The sequence below is a fragment of the Eriocheir sinensis genome, chromosome 48 (assembly GCF_024679095.1).
Source record: "Eriocheir sinensis breed Jianghai 21 chromosome 48, ASM2467909v1, whole genome shotgun sequence".
NCBI classification, from domain to species: Eukaryota; Metazoa; Arthropoda; class Malacostraca; order Decapoda; family Varunidae; genus Eriocheir; species Eriocheir sinensis.
The window spans coordinates 4,108,658-4,128,596 of record NC_066556.1 but is presented as its reverse complement, the minus strand read 5'-3'; the positions used below and the strand labels follow the sequence as shown (position 1 = coordinate 4,128,596).

The 19,939-nt window shown below is 44.1% G+C and overlaps 1 protein-coding gene across 3 annotated transcripts in view; it reads right to left on the bottom strand.

Moving 5' to 3' along the window:
- Positions 1–18,976, bottom strand: part of LOC126981474 (supervillin-like) — a 229,315-nt gene extending 210,339 nt beyond the window's left edge. The window contains exon 1 of one of the 3 annotated variants that reach the window (XM_050832547.1): positions 18,910–18,976. In XM_050832547.1, the coding sequence (XP_050688504.1) occupies positions 18,910–18,961 (52 nt within the window). In that variant the 5' untranslated portion in view covers positions 18,962–18,976. Of the gene's footprint in view, positions 1–4,770; positions 4,924–11,785; positions 11,817–18,909 lie in introns of those variants that run through there. The other 2 variants (XM_050832551.1, XM_050832550.1) reach the window with 2 other exon arrangements.
- Positions 18,977–19,939: the final 963 nt, after the last annotated feature.

Here is a 19,939-nt window from a genome sequence, read left to right as displayed (position 1 = left end):
CCGTCAGCACCCAGTCAGTCGGCCAGCCAGACAGCCAGCGGTCGATTGGTCATATAACTATAATCAGTCAGTCAGTCTATCTAAACCTTTTGGTCAGTCAGTCGGCCATCCAGTTTGTCACCTAAGTAATCTGACAAGCTATGCAGTTAGCCAGTCAGTTAATCAGTTAATCACACATCCACCCAGCCGTTCAGTCAGTCAGTCACGCAGCCAGTTAGCAATTCAGTCAATAAGAGAAACAGCGAACCAGCCAATCAGTTAGTCAGCCAGCCAACAAATCAGCAAGTCAGCCAGTCAGTCAGTTATCCAGCCAGTCAGTAAGTCAGCCATCCAGCCAATGAATCAGTCAGCCATCCAGCCAGTCAGTAAGTCAGCCATCCAGCCAGTGAATCAGTCAGTCAGTCAATCACTAGTCAACCCGTCAGCCAGTCAGTCAGCCAGGCCGTCAGTGAGTTTCATTTCCCATTCCTTTGATCAAGATGCTTATGGAGGCTGCAAGTTTAATAAATATTTGTTTCGCCTTTCCATCTCTTTTTCCTGTTCCTGGCGCACGCATTGACGCTCTCGCTTTCGCTCCCTCGTCCTCTCTCTCTCTCTCTCTCTCCTGTTAGTGTTAATGCTATTACTTCCTTTTTCCTTATCTCCATTTCGGAATTTGTGAAATGTGATGGCGGCTCGCTTCCTCGCTCGCTCGCTGACTGAATCTAAAAATGAGGGGGCAAAAAGAAGTCGTGCATCCTGTTCTGAGTGAATGGAGAATATGAGAAATACTGCTGTTGTTGTATGAGGAATGAACTGAGGAAGATAATACAATAATGATGTATTTTCTTTTTCTTTCGGTAATGTCAACGTGTGAGGTTTGATTTCTCTCTTAAATTATTGCAGAATCACATTGCTCTTCATTTCCCTTCGTTTTCCTCATTCTGAAGCAATTTAATTTGGTCATGGGAATAAAATCATGACGTTCTTACATTTATTTATATTCTTTTAAAACTTTCGTTGCTCTCTTAAGTTACTCTGGTCAGGTTGTTCTTGGATCCTCTTCGCTATTTCTAAACCACTACAAAATTTATCTTAAACACGTAATGGACTTCGTTAATCAATTTAGGTTCATGATCTCGTTAACTTCACCTCTTTTTGGGGTTTTCTTTAGCATAACAATTGCGTAGTACAGTGTGTGTGTGTGTGTGTGTGTGTGTGTGTGTGTGTGTGTGTGTTTCTCTCTCAATAGGGCAATAATCATCCATCATCCACAATGTCCTTTCACTATTTGTTCCTCGTGTGAGTCAATGGTGTTGATGGCGGATGACAGCAACACACACACACACACACACACACACACACACACACACACACACACACACTCAATCATGACAGAAAAAGATGCACTGCTTCCTCCTGCAACACACACACACACACACACACACACACACACACACACACACACACACACACACAATGACCCCCCTCTCCCCCCATCCCCCTCACACACTGACGTAATTGTGGAAAAAGAAAGAGAAGAAAAATGAAATCAAATAACCGTGACAAAGCAAACAGGAGGAAATGAAAAAAAAAAAAATCCTGCAAATGACGAAACAGAAAAAAAAAAATATATATAAAAAAAAATAAAACAAGTGGTCACGTTTCATGGCGCAAGGGACCAAGGAAAGTGTGTCAGAGGAAAAGTGTCAACCCCCAGAACTGTTAAAAGTGAAAAAAAAAAAAGAGGGAAAAATACGAATATCAAGGTCTGCCATTCAATTCAAAGCCCTCGTGAGCCACATCTCGTTTTCTTTCTTCCTGATGATCTTCAAATTATTATTATCATTATTATTCTAATTTTCTCTTATTCCTCCTTTTCGTTTTCTTTTCATATTCTCACCTTTGTTAACTGTTATCATCTTCCTCCTCCTCCTCCTCCTTCTTTATCAATCTCTTCTCTATTTTCCTTTCCATTCCTCGTTCTATTTTATCTCCCTCCATTTCATCATTCGTTTCCTCATACCCTCTTCCTCCTCTCCCTTCTCCTCTTTCTCCATCAGGCTCAATTTTATATTTTCCTTTGTATTTCTCTTTCTATTTTATCTTCCTCCATTTCATCATTCGTTTCCCCATACCCTCTTCCTCCTCTCCCTTCTCCTCTTTCTCTATCAGGCTCAATTTTCTATTTTCCTTTGCCGTTTTCGCCGTATTCCATCTTCCTCTTTGTCACCATTCTCGTTTTCTCACGCCCTCCTCCTCCTCCTCCTCCTCCTCGTCCAATCCATCCCGTGCCACACATCGTTCGACATCACACTCCTTTCATCTTCCTCTTCTCAATGATTATTCTTCCCTGCCTTTCCATTTTCCTCTCCACCTCCTCCTCCTACCCTTCCCCATCCAGGCCCCTCTCCCTCCCTCCCTCCCTCTCAGCATCCCAATATTTCATCTCTGGCAATATTGAACTTTGTCTAATTTATGTCCTAAACTCAACGTTCAACAATCAAATCTTTCGCAATCCACTTTCACGTTGCGATTTATTTTGCTTTCTCTCTCTCTCTCTCTCTCTCTCTGTATATAATCAATTTCCTAATACTTTCTGGAGCGTGGGAAAGGTATCTAACTTCACACTAAACTCATCTCCACCAACACACAATCCTTGCACACAATAACCTCAGCGTCCTCGCGTGTAGCAACGGAGGAAAAAAAAAAAAAAAAAAAACAGCCTGTTACTACCATTATACAACGTTGAGTAAACCAAAACAATAACGTGCTTTCAGTAACACTACCACCAAAACAATAAATCCACCTGAACCGACACACAAATGACGTCAGATTCCGCGCATGTAGTGACGAGAACAAATTAATAAACGACATCAATTACTACCATTATACAACATCGAGTAACACAGGTGATAAGGCGCTTTCGGTAACACAAACACCCGAAACAATAAGCCAATCTACAAGTAACCTCCCGAAATTGACCTCTCTTCTGAACTCTTTTTAACAGGGACGGTGTTTAGCGGGATTTTTTTTTGTCATTATTATTTTTTTCCCCCTTTGAGCTGCTTCTTTACTGTAAAAACAACAACAACAAAAAAGTAACGTCAACCTCCTCGCGTGCAGGATTAACGAGAGCAATTATCATTATTATTCACATTATTCTTTTAACAGAGAAAGAAAGAGAGAAGCAGAAGGATAGACAAACAGACAAAGAGACAGATACAAACTACAAACAGGCGCAGACAGACAAAACGAGAGACAGACAGACAGCAAACATAAACGACGTCTATTAGTCTATTACAAAACGTCTATTACACAGCGTTGAGTAGCATAAGTGTAGCAAAGAGAGCTTCCCGTAACACCAACCCCCTGCACCATTAACGCTATGTGTCATCAGCGCCACATAACACCCCGTGAGAGGCCGCTTCAGGAACCACAAGCGAATCCCGAGTAATTTTCTCACGCCAGGTGCGATAATCATGTATATTGCTGGGGGGACGGGGGGTGATGGGGGTGAGGTGGGGAGGTAAGGTGGGGAGGGGTTGGGTCGCGTGGGAGATTGTTATGTATTAGAGCGTGATAGGGAGTGGGGAGGAGGGAAGGGGAGGTGAGAAGGTGTGTGATGGAGATGTATTGGGAGAGGGAGAAATGGGAAGGGAGATAGGGGTGTAAGAGGAAGAAGAAAGGGGTGTGGTGACGTACTGAAGAGGGAGAAATGGGAAGGGAAATGGGGGTGTAGGAGGGAGAAGAAAGGGGGGTGTGGTGACGTACTGAAGAGGGAGAAATGGGAAGGGAAATGGGGGTGTAAGAGGAAGAAGAAAGGAGCCGGAGATGGGGTGAGTCAGGAGGGTTTCTGATGACGTATTGAAAGGGGAAAATGGGGAGGGAAAGCGTATGGGAAATGGGTAAGTAGGATGACACATTGAAGGGAGAAATGGGGAGGAAGATGAGGATGTAAGGGTAAAGGAAGCGGGGATGTATGGGGAATGATGGAATGGAGATGGTTTGTAATGGAGGAATGCTGGGGGGAATACGTGGGGAGGGGATGGAGGAGCAAAATGTGAAGTGGTATGTGATGGGGTACTTCTGTATAAATAAAAAAAAAAGGAATGAAAGAACAGTGTGAAAGGGAGCATGTCTGAGTCAGGGAGGAGATTCATGGAGGGGGGGGGGGTGATGGGGGGGGGGTGAGGAGTGAAAGAGAGAGGGGGGAGATGCGAACTGGGACGCTACACTAGTCTTGCTATCCCACAAACTCATTCCCCAAAGAATTTCATCACGACAGAGTCTCGCATTTCGTCACAGCGTTCAAAAATTACACCCCAATCATTCCCAACCCTTCAATTTACCTTCTAAACTCTCCTTCCCTTCCCTCCCTTCTTTGTTACGAATCACTCCTTCTCTTGCTATCTCTCTCTCCTTCCCTTCTTCCCTATCTATCTGTCTGTCTGTATCTATTTACCTCTTGACATTTACCTTTCTTCCTTCTCTATTATATTTTTCTCCTTTTTTCCTTCCTCTTGGTCACCTTGCCTTCCCTTCCTGTCTGTCTGTCTATATATCTATCTTTTGACACTTTCCTCCACCCTGTTCTTCTATTTCCATCTCTTCTTTCCTTCTCCTCTTGGTCACCTTGCCTTCCCTTCCTGCCTCTCTGTCTGTATATCTACCCATCTTTTGACACTTTCCTCCACCCTGTTCTTCTTCCGTATCCATCTCTTCCTTCCTTCCCACACTTTCCTTCTTCTCCTACTCCCTCCCTCCCTTCCTCCCTGTCTGTCTCTCTACCTCTTGACACTTTCCTCCACGCCTCTTCTCCTCCTCTTCCGTGCTCCCGGGAAGGCGGCGAAGCGTGAGGTGCGAAATGGAATGTGACAGCCGGGGGGTCGCGAACATGACAACCGCAATGCCGTTCAGCGTCCTCCTCCACCGTAACCTCTCGCCGCGACCTCCTCCCTCAAGCAGACAACGATGACACTCCCGCCGGTACTGCTTTTCTAGGGCACCGCTTGCACCCCCTTCTCTCCCTGCTTCTGCTTCCCCGCCGGGTCTCCATCGCCCCCAGCAAGTGAGTGACAGCTTCCAGTACCAGACGGGGAGGGGTGAGGAAGGAAGGGAAGGATGCTGGGGGGGGGGGATCTTGCTCTCTCTCGTGCTCGCTCTCTCCCTCCACACGATCACTTGCCGTGTTCATTAAAATCCGTTAGTGTATGTCATGGCACTCAATATTCGGTGTTTTTTCCTCAGTATTTCGACTTTTTCCGCACATGCTTTCAACTGTCTGGCCGTCATGAGGGGGCGGGGCGGGTCGGGCGGGGAGGCAGGTGAGGCACGGCAGGTGAGGTAAGGGGGAGCAAGGCGGGGTGAGGCAGGGCAGCGTCGCACACGTGTATCGCCTCTCCTCGCAACACACGCCCCACACACTTGGTCTTCCCTGACACACCCGACCATTATACACACACGGAACACACACGCCACGGAGAAACGAACACTCGCACTCACACACACACACACACACACTCACACTCACACTCACACACACACGCACGCACACAGGTGACCGGCGCGCACTGGACCTCCTGTCTGGCATACGGTCGCTGCCTTACTGACTGGCTCGGCTCGGGCTCCGGCTGGTCGACACTCCACACCGCCACTATACTGCCTGCCTCTCCCCCCTTGCCCCCTCTATCCTCCTCCCTTCCCCGCCCCCTCCCTTCCTATCCTCCTATCCCCCTCCCTCTCATCCCTCCTTCACGCTCACTCTCTCTAATCCTCCTCCTCTTTTACTTTTTCTTCTTCTTCCATTTCTATCTCTCTTCCTGCTACTTTTCGTCTTCGTCTTTTTTTTCTCTCTTTTTTTCCTGTTTTTGATTCTTGGTGTTTTTTTTTTAGATTATGTTCAGTGTCTTTGCTTTCTAATCGTATTTTTTTTCATTTCTCACTTACTATTTTCTCCACTTCTCCATATTTTCGTGGAGGGATGGAGTGGAGGAATGGAGAGAGGAGGAATGAGGAAGGAAAGGGAAGAAGCCACGTTTCCACCTGTTGAATCCTGCTCCACACCTCACTTTACGCACACACACACACACACACACACAGGTACAGGTGTCATCACAACCAAAAGGTAACCACGAGAGCCTAGACAAACAAACATCAACATGCGATTTCAAAACACATCGTAAGCATATGCGCCTTACACACACACACACACACACACACACACACACACACACACACACACACACACGAACCCTCACCCACCTTATCCTGTTTTCCTTCTCTCCCTCTCCTTCCCTCCCCACCTCTTCCCCTCCCCATCCTTCCCCACCTCTTCATCCCCCCCACTAGCAGGATAACTCAGCGCATGACTCAAGAAGCATCTCATCCACACACCTGTTTTCCCCTCGCCCTGGGCTCACCTTATCGCGCCCCCTAATTGATTTTCCCACGCACCTGCCGCCCTCCCTGCCCCCGCGCCCCCAACAAGACCCTTCGGTAGTGTACGTCCTCGCCTTTGCAATGTTCCTGACGCAGCATCTGGTGGTTAAAAGACCGAGCATAAAGCACACATGATAGCGATGCTCATCCCCAAGGTTTCTTTACACACACACACACACACACACACACACACACACACACACACACACACACACACACAAGCAAACATACAAACACTCACAGGTACACACAAACAAACGAGCAATCAAAGAAACAAACAAACACGTGATATTAAAGCAAACAGATACACACCCTCTCATGGGCGCTTACACACACACACACACACACACACACACACACACACACACACACACTGAGTAACACAAACATGAAATAAACAAATAAAGCGCACAAAAAAAACAGAGAGAGAGAGAGAGAGAGAGAGAGAGAGAGAGAGCACCACATGACCCCCTCACGTATCTCCACCATTACCTGGGCGACTCACGTGACCAATTGTATACTTGGGGGTGCCTCTCACCTGCTCCCCCCCTCCTCGAGACAACACCTGCGCCTCCTCCTCCTCCTCCTCCTCCGACCACAGGTGATTAGTCCTCTACCTGTATGACGTTACCGTGACCCAAATACACCTGAAGACCACGATTGTTTTTTTTTTTTTTTATATAGTAAAGGAGGCCGCTCAGAGGGAAAAAAAGGAAGAAAAGAGAGAAAAAAAGTAGAAAAAAAGACTGCTGACCCTACTCCTGCATGGCTCAAAGAAAAAAAAGAGAAGACAAGAAAGAAAATGAAGAAAAAAAGACTGCTGACGCTGCTGCTGCATGGCTCAAAGGGGAGAAAAAAAGGAAGACAAGAAAGAAAAATGAAGAAAATAAAGACTGCTGACGCTGCTACTGCATGGCTCAAAGGGGGAAAAAAAAGGAAGACAAGAAAGAAAAATGAAGAAAATAAAGACTGCTGACGCTGCTGCTGCATGGCTCAAAGGGGGAAAAAAAAGGAAGACAAGAAAGAAAAATGAAGAAAAAAAAAGACTGCTGACGTTGCTCCTGCATGTAGTAAACCCACCCACACACGTACGCACACACACACTGCATGCACCCTACACCCGGCACCCACAACCATACCAGCCTCTCACCCACCCACCCACAGACAACTACACCCACTGACGCCCACATTCATCCAGACACATACTTCAAACACCATCATCCATCACCTACACCGACACCCCTATTGCCATTATCCCCCTAAAAAACATTCACATAATTGCCTCATTAGTAAAAAAATAAAACAAAAAAAGCTCATTCCCTCCCACCTGTTGCAGCAAAGGTCAGGTGCTGCATGATTAGTATAGGTCAGCGAGGCGGGAGTGCAGGGTCAGGGGAGGACATGAAATATAGACAGTTAAGGTCACAGAGGTGGTGGTGGTGGTGGTGGTGATGATGATGGTGGTAGCGGTGGGTGGTGGTAATGGTGGTGATGGTGTTTGTAGTGGTGATACTTGTGGCAGTGGCTGTGGTGGTATTTGTGGTGGTGTTGGTGGCTGTGGTTGTGGTTATGGTGGCTGAGGTGATGTGATGCTTGTGGTGGTAATGATTGTGGTAGTGGTGGTAGGTGGTGGCTGTGGTGGTGGTGGAGGTGCTGCGGCTCTTTAAAAAGGTCACCGTTACCTGGCCAGGGTCGCTCAGGTAATGGACGTGAAATGTTACCTGTTGCTACCCTCGGAAAGGTGTTATTAACGGGGAAATGTTACGCGTCAGCCAGCGGACGAAAGACGTGTTCAGATTATTCCCAAAAACAACACAAGAAGGAAAAAAAAAAGACAAAAAAGAAAATGAGAAAAAACAAGAAAACAGGAAGAAATAATGGTGGTCCTAAACTTATCTTCAGGAGTAAAAATGACATAGCTACAGCGTTTAAAGTAATTATTCCTTGTAAAGAGAATGAAGAAAAAATAGCTATAATACGAAGCAAAGGAGTACAAAATAAATGTGACAAATAAAAAATGAGAAACGAAGGACAACAAAAGGTCAAAAGGAGAGAGAATAGGAATAAAGAAACGAAGGTAGAGAAAGAAAAAAAATGAGGCAATGGCGTTTCAAATAATCCCCCAAAACAAAAACAAAAAAAACAAGAAAAAAAAACAAGAACAGAACAATAAAGACAAAATTAAACGAAGGATAAGACAAAAAAAAATCAAAGTAACGGCGTTCATAATAATCCCAAAAACAAAAAACAAAAAATAAAATACAGTAAAAAACAAGAACCGAACAGGAAAGATAAAAAAGAAGACAGAGACATACACAATACGCCCGTCATAAAAGTTTCCTGTGCGTCGTGAAGGAGAAAATCACGTCGCCTGACAGGAGCTGCGAGAACGTGACGGGAGGAGGAGGAGGAGAAGGAGGAGAAGGAGGAGGAGAAGCAAGAGGCTGGGCGCAGACTGACCCTCGGCTCTGATGGCAGGTCTCGAAGCCAAGGATGCGCAGGTCGACTCAATAAGGAAGAGGAGGAGAAGGAGGAGGAGGAAGAGGTGAGAGATAATGAGGATGATGAAAACTGAGAGGTAAAGGATGGAAAATGAGGAGGGAAAATATATAAGATAATAAAAAGATGTTGAAGATGAATAAGAGAAGGAATAGGGTAGAAAAGTCAGAGAAAGGAGGAGAGAAGAGTAAGCGGAGAAAGAAAGCAAGGAGGAAGGGATGCGGAAGAATTAGAAGATGAAAAGAAAAAAAAGGAGGAAGCGTAAAAGAAGGGAGATAAAGAAGGAAGACGATGAATATAGGAGTAAGGACGGAAAAAAAGTAAAGCGAGATAGATGAATGAGACCATGAAAGGAGAGAGGTGAGAGAAGGATAAAGCAAAGCAAAGTAATAAGAGAGAGGAGAAGAGAGGAGACAGTCTTGTGCAGAGTCGGTATAATCGCCTGGACGTAATGTAAAAAAAATAATAATAATATCGCGAACTATTGCAACGTTCCGGCAATCACTCGACGCCAACTGACCGTGACGATGACTGTTAGCCTTTTTATATTATCATGTTTTTATAGTAACTGCGGGTAAGTGTAAGTAGGTAAGTGTAAGTAAGCGGGTCAGTAAGCAACAAATGGCGATAAACCGGCGCTGAAATCTCGACATTACGAAAAACGTTTATGATCCTTGAAACGTTGCCTAATCGGGGAACGTTTTCGGGGGTAGCTAAAAAAAATAAAAAAAAAAAAAAAAAATCTCGTCCTACCCGCTGAAACATTACATAATCTCTCCTTACGTTATGACAAGAGATACTGGCATTTAAACTACGATTACTCCATACACATAAATTCGATGATATTCTTCTAGTGTAAATATGAAAGGAAAACCGATATGGGATGTTAAACTTCATGCGTGGTTGGTAACTCTATATTCTTATTTTCGACGCTATTGTTTCTGTTTCTAGAGTAAAAGGGAGAAGGAAAATCGATTTGTGATGTTAAAACTTCATGCGTGGTTGGTAACTCTATATTCTTATTTTCGATGCTATTGTTTCTGTTTCTAGAGTAAAAGGGAGAAGGAAAATCGATTTGTGATGTTAAAACTTCATGCATGGTTGGTAACTCTATATTCTTATTTTCGATGCTATTGTTTCTGTTTCTAGAGTAAAAGGGAGAAGGAAAATCGATTTGTGATGTTAAAACTTCATGCATGGTTGGTAACTCTATATTCTTATTTTCGATGCTATTGTTTCTGTTTCTAGAGTAAAAGGGAGAAGGAAAATCGATTTGTGATGTTAAAACTTCATGCATGGTTGGTAACTCTATATTCTTATTTTCGATGCTATTGTTTCTGTTTCTAGAGTAAAAGGGAGAAGGAAAATCGATTTGTGATGTTAAAACTTCATGCATGGTTGGTAACTCTATATTCTTATTTTCGATGCGATTGTTTCTGTTTCTAGAGTAAAAGGGAGAAGGAAAATCGATATGTGATGTTAAAACTTCATGCGTGGTTGGTAACTCTATATTCTTATTTTCGACGCTATTGTTTCTGTTTCTAGAGTAAAAGGGAGAAGGAAAATCGATATGTGATGTTAAAACTTCATGCATGGTTGGTAACTCTATATTCTTATTTTCGATGCTATTGTTTCTGTTTCTAGAGTAAAAGGGAGAAGGAAAATCGATATGTGATGTTAAAACTTCATGCATGGTTGGTAACTCTATATTCTTATTTTCGACGCTATTGTTTCTGTTTCTAGAGTAAAAGGGAGAAGGAAAATCGATATGTGATGTTAAAACTTCATGCATGGTTGGTAACTCTATATTCTTATTTTCGATGCTACTGTTTCTGTTTCTAGAGTAAAAGGAAGAAGGAAAATCGATGAGGAATGTGTATATGGATGGTAGCTAAGCCGTAACCTTTCACTTTTTTTCTCTCCCTCCCGTTAAGGTATCAAGGTGAGGAGGGTCGCGGCAGCACACGTAACACACTGCAACACACTTAGGTTTCGCCACGCCGCAGCAAGGGTTGGGCGTGGCGGGCTGGCGGGCGGGCGGTCAGTCTCAGTCAGCCTCCCGTGGCCCCGGTGTGCGTCGTACGGAGGAAAAGGATACCCGGCTCGCCCTTCACTCGATCTATTTTCGTTCGTCCCTCATTACGCCTCATCTTCCCTTAAACACCCAATGCTTTCGAGGTATCCATTCGCTACACTTCCCCTCATTAACACTGGATCCCACCCAACAACCCCCTCCCCTTCCCCCCCCCCCACACACACAAACAAGAACTATATTTGGTTTTCACATCTCCCCCGACTTTTACCTCCGTCTCCCTTCCTTTGTTTTTTTTTGGGGGTGCAATCTGCCACCATGAGACACCCTAAACACCTGCCTATATAACCTCCCCCCCCCAACATACACGCCCACACAAACACACCATGCTTGCTTGTCACATCACCTCCCAGTTCTATCACCCTCCCTCATCCTCCTCTATTTTTTGAGTCTGCAGCCGCTATCTATTACAATCCATTACAGGAACATTACGACACCCAAAACACCTGGTAATCAACACCTCATTAAACATCACCCACGGACATTCATTATAAACTCACCTGTCCGCGACGCCTAAAAACAAAAAACAAAAAAAAAATCCCAACAGGTAAAGGTATTTCGGGAACCTCGGCGCCCCACAAAATAAGAGAAAAAGTTACACAAAAAAGTCCACTAACATGATTATCCTCCACCTAATGACACTTAATGATCTCCAACTACCTGCAAGTCATTACCCCGAGCCCTCGTAACCCCGCGGCAATTACGGCTCACGACACCTGCTAATTAGGCCGCGCAAGCAGGTAACACAGGTAAAAAAGAGAGGGGGGCCAGTACTTATCTGACGCTGCCGACGAGACACACGCTGCTTACCTGGAACAGAGGAAAAAATACGGAATTAGTTGAGTCAGGAGGTGAAAAAAAATGTATGAAGAGAAAACTATCGGCCATGAGTATTACAAAGGAAGATAAATGGCCGTGTTGTTGCTACTGGTAAAAAAATAAATGAGTGTGGATTTAGTCTGGATACTAATGATGGAATGTTTTTTGTACATAATTATAAACATGGAGAAATAAAAATACACCGTCAACTATTAGCATTATGAAGAAGTCGTGTTACTTGAGGAAAAAATATGTATACCAATGTGGATGGAGACTGGATGCTATTGAATGAAACTAATGAATGAAATAAAGAAAATAAGTCCCTACCATTAGCATGACAAAGGAGGAAAAATAAAATAAAAAAAAGTTGCTACCATAAAGAAACCAAATATACAATAATGCCAATATAATACGTGGATACTAATAGGAAAATATTGTATGAGCGTATAAACAGCAATAAATCAAAGAGGAAAACAAGTACCAACCATTAGCAAGACAAAGGAAGATGAATGACCGCGCTGCAGCGACACAAAAGGTTAAAAAAAAAAAAAAAAAAAAAAATGTGCGTACGAACGGTGGATATTAACGGTGAAATATTCCTTGTTCCCAGACCCGGTTAAACTAATGAACAAGAGGAAATGAATATCCCCGTTCAAACTAGGCAAAAAAATATGTTACTAAAAACTGTAGGTATGTGATGAAAGAAAAAGTTGTCAAGAGGAAGTAAATAATAACAGTAGATGAATTTATTTGTTGCTACTGAAAAAGAAAACTATTGTGGATATAAAAGTCTGCGGATGATGAAAGTAAAATGGTAAAGAAGTAGGAAAGAATTGTAATAGTAAAAGTAAGTAAAAATAACACTAGATGAATGGTTATGATGCTACAAAATAACTAATACGATTCAAAGGCTAGATTTATTAACGTTACTGAATAAGAACACGATATCGCTTCTTCCGCATTCCGTTTTCTTTATGCTCCGTTTTCTTTGAGTTTTTCCTTGGAAAAACTCAAACTTCTTTTCTTTGTTTTCCTGTTTTTCTATGTACTTATACAGGAAATTAACTAACCACTGGACAGGAACGCTAAAATATTACTAAAAAAATAACTAATATGATTCAAAGCCTTTAGATATTAACACTACCAAAGCATAACACAATGTCTCGAGTTGTTAGGAAAAAAAAAAGTGGATTAAAAGTCTATGGAAATGAACGGTAAAATCTCATTAGCACATAAAACAAAACAAGATAAGCAGTTTTGTTGTTGCATGATAAATAACAATGAAGATCAATGTCTGTGAATAGTCTAACGATAAAATATTCTCAGTAAGCAAAGAACAACGCACGATAAACGATTCAGCTGATACTAGGAAATAAAACAACGTGCATGAAAGCCTGTGAACACCAAATAGCAGGAAATTCATTCTTTGCATAACTAAACGCGGCCATAAAAAGGAGAAAACGGAGTAATCGCTCATAAATTATAGCACAAACTAGCCTAGATATACTTTGGCGCGTGTCCCGGTGATGGATGGAGTTTAACTTGTAATTCTTTCCGGCTTCAGACACAACCACGACACGATTTAATTATCTGTTTAAGCACATGATAGAAAACTGGAAAGACAACCACACCAAGCAAAACAATCTGAGAAAACGGTACATAAAAAAAAAATGAAAATGAAAAAAGTGTGTGTTGTAATTCTTTCTGGCTTCAGGCACAACCACGACAAGAGTTAATTACCTGTTTAAGTACATTGAAAAACAGGAAAACAAAGAAAAGAAAACCACACCAAGGAAAAACTCAAAGAAAACGGAGCATAAAGAAAACGGAAGGCGGAAGAATCGATATATTGCAGCCCATACACAAAAGAATAGTTTCCTTTCGTACATTATTTAATTTAACCACAAAAATAACAGTATAAGTTTTAAGAATGCAGAAAACAACAACAACGGAATAGGAAAACGGAAGAGATAAATTGAAACTCTTGCCTAACGGAATAGTTTGATATCGTACATTTTCGGTAGACCCCAAAAAGTGAAACGGATATCAGTTATAAGTAAACAAATATAAATAAATGACAATACGAAGAAAAACAAAGCAAAACAAACGAAAAACTGAAAGCCAAGAGACAAAGGAACAGCTTCAAACATTATTTCAATCAACCAGTAGCGGGAAACGAGGATCAATTTCAAATACACACAAAAAAAGCGAGAGAAAAAAAAAGTAACATCAACCAAACTAAACCCGCCTCAACAAATGTCAACCCGCGCGGGAAAACGAAACATTACGTAAAAAAATCCCCAAAACAAAAGAGTGTCGGAGCGAAGACTAATGGGAAACGCAAGCACACAGAGAGATCGACCGAACGAAACGCAGCGAAACCGAGCGAACGTCCGAGCGAGGCAGAGCGAAGCGGTAATGAACGGAGCATGTCGCGATAAGTGATATAAATGAATCATGCTAATCGGTCACCATCAGCAACATCCCCCCAACCCCCTTTTCCCCTCCCCCCCACCCCCATCAACCCCAACCCGCTCAACCCGCCCACGCCTTCCACCTAGTACCCCAACAGCACACCTCAACCCCAACACAACCTCCCCCTACCACCCCCTTCATCTCCACCTCAGTTGCTTCCTCCCGCCCATTCCACCCACGCCCTCCACCTCCACTAACACCACTTTTTTTTTTTTGGCTATGTTTTTTCCTCCACCTCTCCCGCCCACGCCCCTCCCCGCCCCCTCCTGCTCCCCTCTCTCCCTCACACATCACTCCTCCCACTCTCTCTCTCTCTCTCTCTCTCTCTCTCTCTCTCTCTCTCTCTCTCTTCCATTCCTCCTCCCCTTCCCCTTCCGTCACGAAACTCCCCTCCCCACCCCTTTCCCCTCCTCCCCACCCTCCCCTTGATCCTCTCCCCATCCCTCCCCTATCCTACACTACGTTCATTCTCTGGAAACGTCACTTATACTCCCCTCTCCCCCCCTTCCCCTTCCCTATCTCCCTTTACACTCATCCCCTCTCTCCCTCCTTCCCTCTCCCTTCCTCACCCGCCCACGCCGATGCAATCCAATGTATCCTCTTACTCGGTCCGCCACGCCCTTTTCAACACACACACACACACACACACACACACACACACACACACACACACACACTAACACTCCACCATTCCTTCAAACGTACATAATCCTCACCTCCTTATCCCCCCCACCACACACACACACACACATACGTACACATACATACAGATAAGCATCCATTCATACATACACGTTTATGCTTATACCCCCCCCACCCCCGTCCTGCCACGCCCTCGCCACCCACATCTCTCGTCGCATCCTAGAGTGACGCCCACGCGAGGCTGACAGTTCCGTTTTCTTTATTTGTAAAAGCTTTCAGGGGGCACGGAGGTAAATGTCAGGAGCTTTCAGTCGACCAACATCTGCTATAGTGATATTTATTCTTTTTTTTCTTTTTTCTTGCGTGTATGTGGAATAAATTACTGGTATGGCGATGGATTGGTCTTGTGTGTTTACTTGTTTGTTTGTTTATGGAGTGTAAATATTGTTTGGTTCTGAGTAATTATGACGTGATAGTAATAATAGAGAGAAGAAAGGAGAAAACGAAGAAAATAAGTGATAGAAATTACAGGAAAAGGAGGAGGAGGAGGAGAAGGAGGAAAATGCAGTAAAGAAGGAGGTGGAAAAAGATGATGAAGAAATTATTATTATTATTATTATTATTATTATTTGTAGTAGTAGTAGTAGTAGTAGTAGTAGTAGTGGTAGTAGTAGCAATAGTATGAAGAGAAGAAAGGAGAAGAAATAAAAATGATAAGTTCTAGTAGGAAGATGAAGTGAAGGATGTGTGTGTGTGTGTGTGTGTGTGTGTGTGTGTGTGTGTGTGTGTGTGTGTGTTTGTGTGTGTGTGTTGAAAGGATTCTTTCGCGTGTTATTCTCAAGTGACACGCCCGCCAAGTAACCCCCAACACCTGGTCTTAATGATCCACAGGTAAGGCGAGGAGAGGTGAGGTAATAGTGGCGGTGGTGGTGGTTATGGTAATGGTGGTTGGTGGTACGAGGGCTGCAGGCACTTGGGCGTAATTATAATGTATTTGTAAGGTATGACCAGCCCTACGACTTCTCCTTACCACCACCACCAGCATCACCACCACCAACAACACCACCAGCATCATCACCACCAACAACACCACTAACAATACCACCACCACCACCAGCAACAACACCAACAACACTAACAATACCACCACCACCACCAGCATCACCACCAACACCAACAACACTAACAATACCACCACCACCACCAGCATCACCACCACCAACAATACCACTAACAATACCACCACCACCACCAGCATCACCACCACCACCAACACCACTAACAATACCACCACCCACACAACAAAACCAACGAACACCCACACCACCCACACAACACAACTACAAAAAACCTAACTAACAACATCAATAATAAAGTTAAGGACCACCATCAAACCACCCCCTACCACATTATACCACAATAGAAAGAACACCATCAAATACCATAAGACCGCCACCGCCACAACCATCACCAACAACAACCCACAACACAACCCAAGCAATTCCCTCTCAATAATCATCTCACCAACTTATGTCCAGCACCAGCGCCACAAAACCACGTCCCGACAGCTCCCACAGCGGTAGCATTTCCTTATCAGTTTGTCATTAGGCGTATCAGAGGCGGGCGTTGCTTCAGCCTCCCTCTGCCAATTACCCGCCGCCCTGATACCCTTGTGCAGGTGAGCCCGGGTGGCGAGGGTGTTTGCATAGCCCGCGACACACCTGCACGCACACACCTGCCTCCCTTTGTAGCCATGAACGCCAGACTGATTACAGGTGGTGGTAGTAGTGGTGGTGGTGGGGGTGGTGCTTGGGAAAGGGACGAGAAGGAATGGGGTTGAAAGGGAGAAAATGGAAAGGGGAAAGTAGAAAGAGGAGAAGGAGGAGATACATAGGAATGAAATTAAGAGATGGTAAGGTAAAAAAGAAAAAAAAGGGAAAAAAATTGCTTGGGAATGAAAGGAATAGATAGCAAATTGAAGGAAAGGAAAGGAAGGAATAACGAAAAACTGGAACACGGTGGAAGAAGAGGAAGGTGGCGGTGGTGGTAAAATAAAGGGTAGAAAAGGAGAAAAGTGAAGGTGACTGGATTTGAGAAGGGGAAGAGAAGACAGAAAAGGATGAAACGGGGAGAAAACGAAAGGGAGAAGGAGAGAGAGAGAGAGAGAGAGAGAGAGAGAGAGAGAGAGAGAGAGAGAGAGAGAGAGAGAGAGAGAGAGAGAAAAATAAAGAGAGAGAGAGAGACCAAAGCGTTAAGATAGAAAATGGGAAGCGAGGTATTACAGTGCAAGCAAGGAAAGTCTATATGGAGGAGCGAGTCGCCGCTAGCTTTACTTAGGAGAGGTGGAGAAACAGAATACGAGGAAAAGTGAGAGGAATCGTGAAGGCGAAGGGTCAGAGCAAGAGGTCAAATGGGGTCGCGGAGAGAACATAGACGGAAAGGAAGTGAAATGGAATCGTTGGCTGGCGGAGGAACAGAGAGGAGGGGAACAGATAAAGGGGAATAAGAAGATAGGGACAAAGGATACTGATTTTGAGGGATAAGTGAAAGATGAGCTGCGTAAAGAAAGGGAGAGAAAAAAAGTATAGCTACAGTTGGAGATGAAATATAAGACAGACAGATAGAGACGTAGATAAAAGTGAGAGAAAATAATGGAAGAAAATGAGGGATAAGGGAAAAATGATCTGCGTAAAGACGGAGAAAAAATATATATAACGTTGAAAGAGGAAATATAAGACAGACAGATAGATAGATAGATAAAAGTGAGAGAAAATAATGGATGAGAATGAGGGATACGGGAAAAATGATCTGCGTAAAGACGGAGAAAAAAAAAATGACGCTGGAAGATGAAATATAAGACAGACGGATAGATAGATAGGTAGATAAAGAGAGTGAGAGAGAGAAGAAGAGAAGGGGGATAATGGATAATGGAAAATGAGATGCGTATAGAGGGAGAGAAAAAATATAAAACACTGAAAGATGAAATATAAGACCGGTAGATATATAGATAGGTAGATAAAGATGGTGAAAGAGAGAGAAGAATGGAAGGGAATGAAGGATAAGGAAAAGTGATCTGCGTAAAGAGAGGAAGACAAAAAATACAACATTGGAAGATGAAACATAAGACCGAGAGAGAGAGAGAGAGAGAGAGAGAGAGAGAGAGAGAGAGAGAGAGAGAGAGAGAGAGAGAGAGAGAGAGAGAGAGAGAGAGAGAGAGAGAGAGGGAGAGAAGAATGAAAAAGAGGACAAACAATTAGCGCGATAATGAAGAAGACGAACGACAGGTGTGAGAGGTAAGTGGGCGGTGTGAAGGTGATTGACAGCACGACGGAACACACCTGGGCACATCCTACCTGTGTTCCCCCCCCTCACCTCCCTTCTTATTATGCCACTCCTCGTCTTTTCACCTGAAGCATTGGCACACATTTACCTCCCCTCCTTATACCTTTATTTTCTACCTCCTCCTCCTTCTCCTCCTCCTCCTGCCTTTCTTTTTTACCTTCTCTCCTCCTCCCCCTCCTCCTCCTATAACCTTTCTTTTCCGCAAGTTCTCCTCCTCCTCCTCCCTTTTCTTTCACCATTCTTTTCTGTCACCTCTCCTTCTCCCCCTCCCCCTCCTCCTCCTCCTCCTCCTCTTCCACCTTTCCTATTTACCTGTTCCCCCTCGGGCCATGGATCAATTAGCCATACGCACACCTGGACTCTCGCAACGCTCCCTATTACTTCTTATTTCCACCTTCGTATACATCCCACCCATTCCCAGACGCTCCCTTCCACCCTCTCCCCCGACCCCCTTGAGGAGAAACTCGCACCAAAGGAAGAATAGATAAGAGAACATAAATACCAGACGTTCCAGGTAAGTGTACAGGTGTCGGGGTTAAGACAACACAAGTACAGGTAGGCAGAGGATCAGGTAAGGTCATCGGCCAGGTAATTACAGGACAGGTAACGCCAAGACCCACCTGAGGCTTTCTCCAGACATTTCCTCGCCAGTTTGACAAGGCTGCCTCCCATGTCTTCGCCTTCGTCTTCTTCGTTGGTATTCCGCCTTTCCTCCTCACTACTGTACCTCCTCTCCCTCTCCCTTCTCCTTCTTTGGTAGAGTCTTCAAATGATAACGGTTCCTTCTACTCCTTCCTTCCCTCCTTCTTCCTTTACCTTTGTGTCCCGCCTTCGTCTTTCTTCGTCCACTTCTGTTTCGTTTTTTCGTCTTCTAGTTTGTGCCTATACACTTTTTTTTTTCTTCTCTCTTTGCCTTCTTCCACTTTTTCGTCTTTTCCTTTTGCTTCGTATTCGTTTTGGGTACTTGTTCCTTCGTTTGTTTGTTTTTGTTGTTCCTAAGTCTTCTTTTTACCCTCTTCGTCTTCTTCCACTTTCATTTTCACTTATAAATCATGGCGTCTTCTTTTAACAGTTCTTTTCTACTCCGTTTTCTTTTAATCTATTCCTTGTTTCTGTTACATCCCCGTCTTCTACTCCTTCGTCTTATTCTTCTACGCTTCTTCTCCTCGTCGTCGTCTTCTGCTCCTCTTCCCTATCTCCTTGTCTTCTTTCGCTCTTTCGCCTCGTCTGCAGTCCCTTCCCGTTCTCTGCCTTAACGTCCCTTCCCGCCTCTCGTCCCCTCGTTCTCCCCTCTTGAGCCGCCTCCTACACCTCTCCTCACGCTCCTTCAATCAGCCAATCTCCAGAGCCAATCGGGGAGCGTCCTTTCTGCAGCGCCGCCGGGTTGCGAGGGAGCGGCAGGAGCGCGGGGGTTCAGACGGCTCCCCAGCTGACCCGAGATACGTCAAGTGATCGTTTTTCTTCCGTAGACTTTTGGATTTTCTGTTTATTTATTTATTTATTTTTTTGGTTGTCCTTCCTTCTTTCGGTCCGTTCAAGCCTCGAGTCACGCCTGTTTTTTGGTCTTGATTCCTTTTCTTTATTCTTTCCTTCCTTCGTCCGATCGTCCAACGCTTGTTTTCTTAGTTGTTCTTCCTTCCTTCCTTCCTT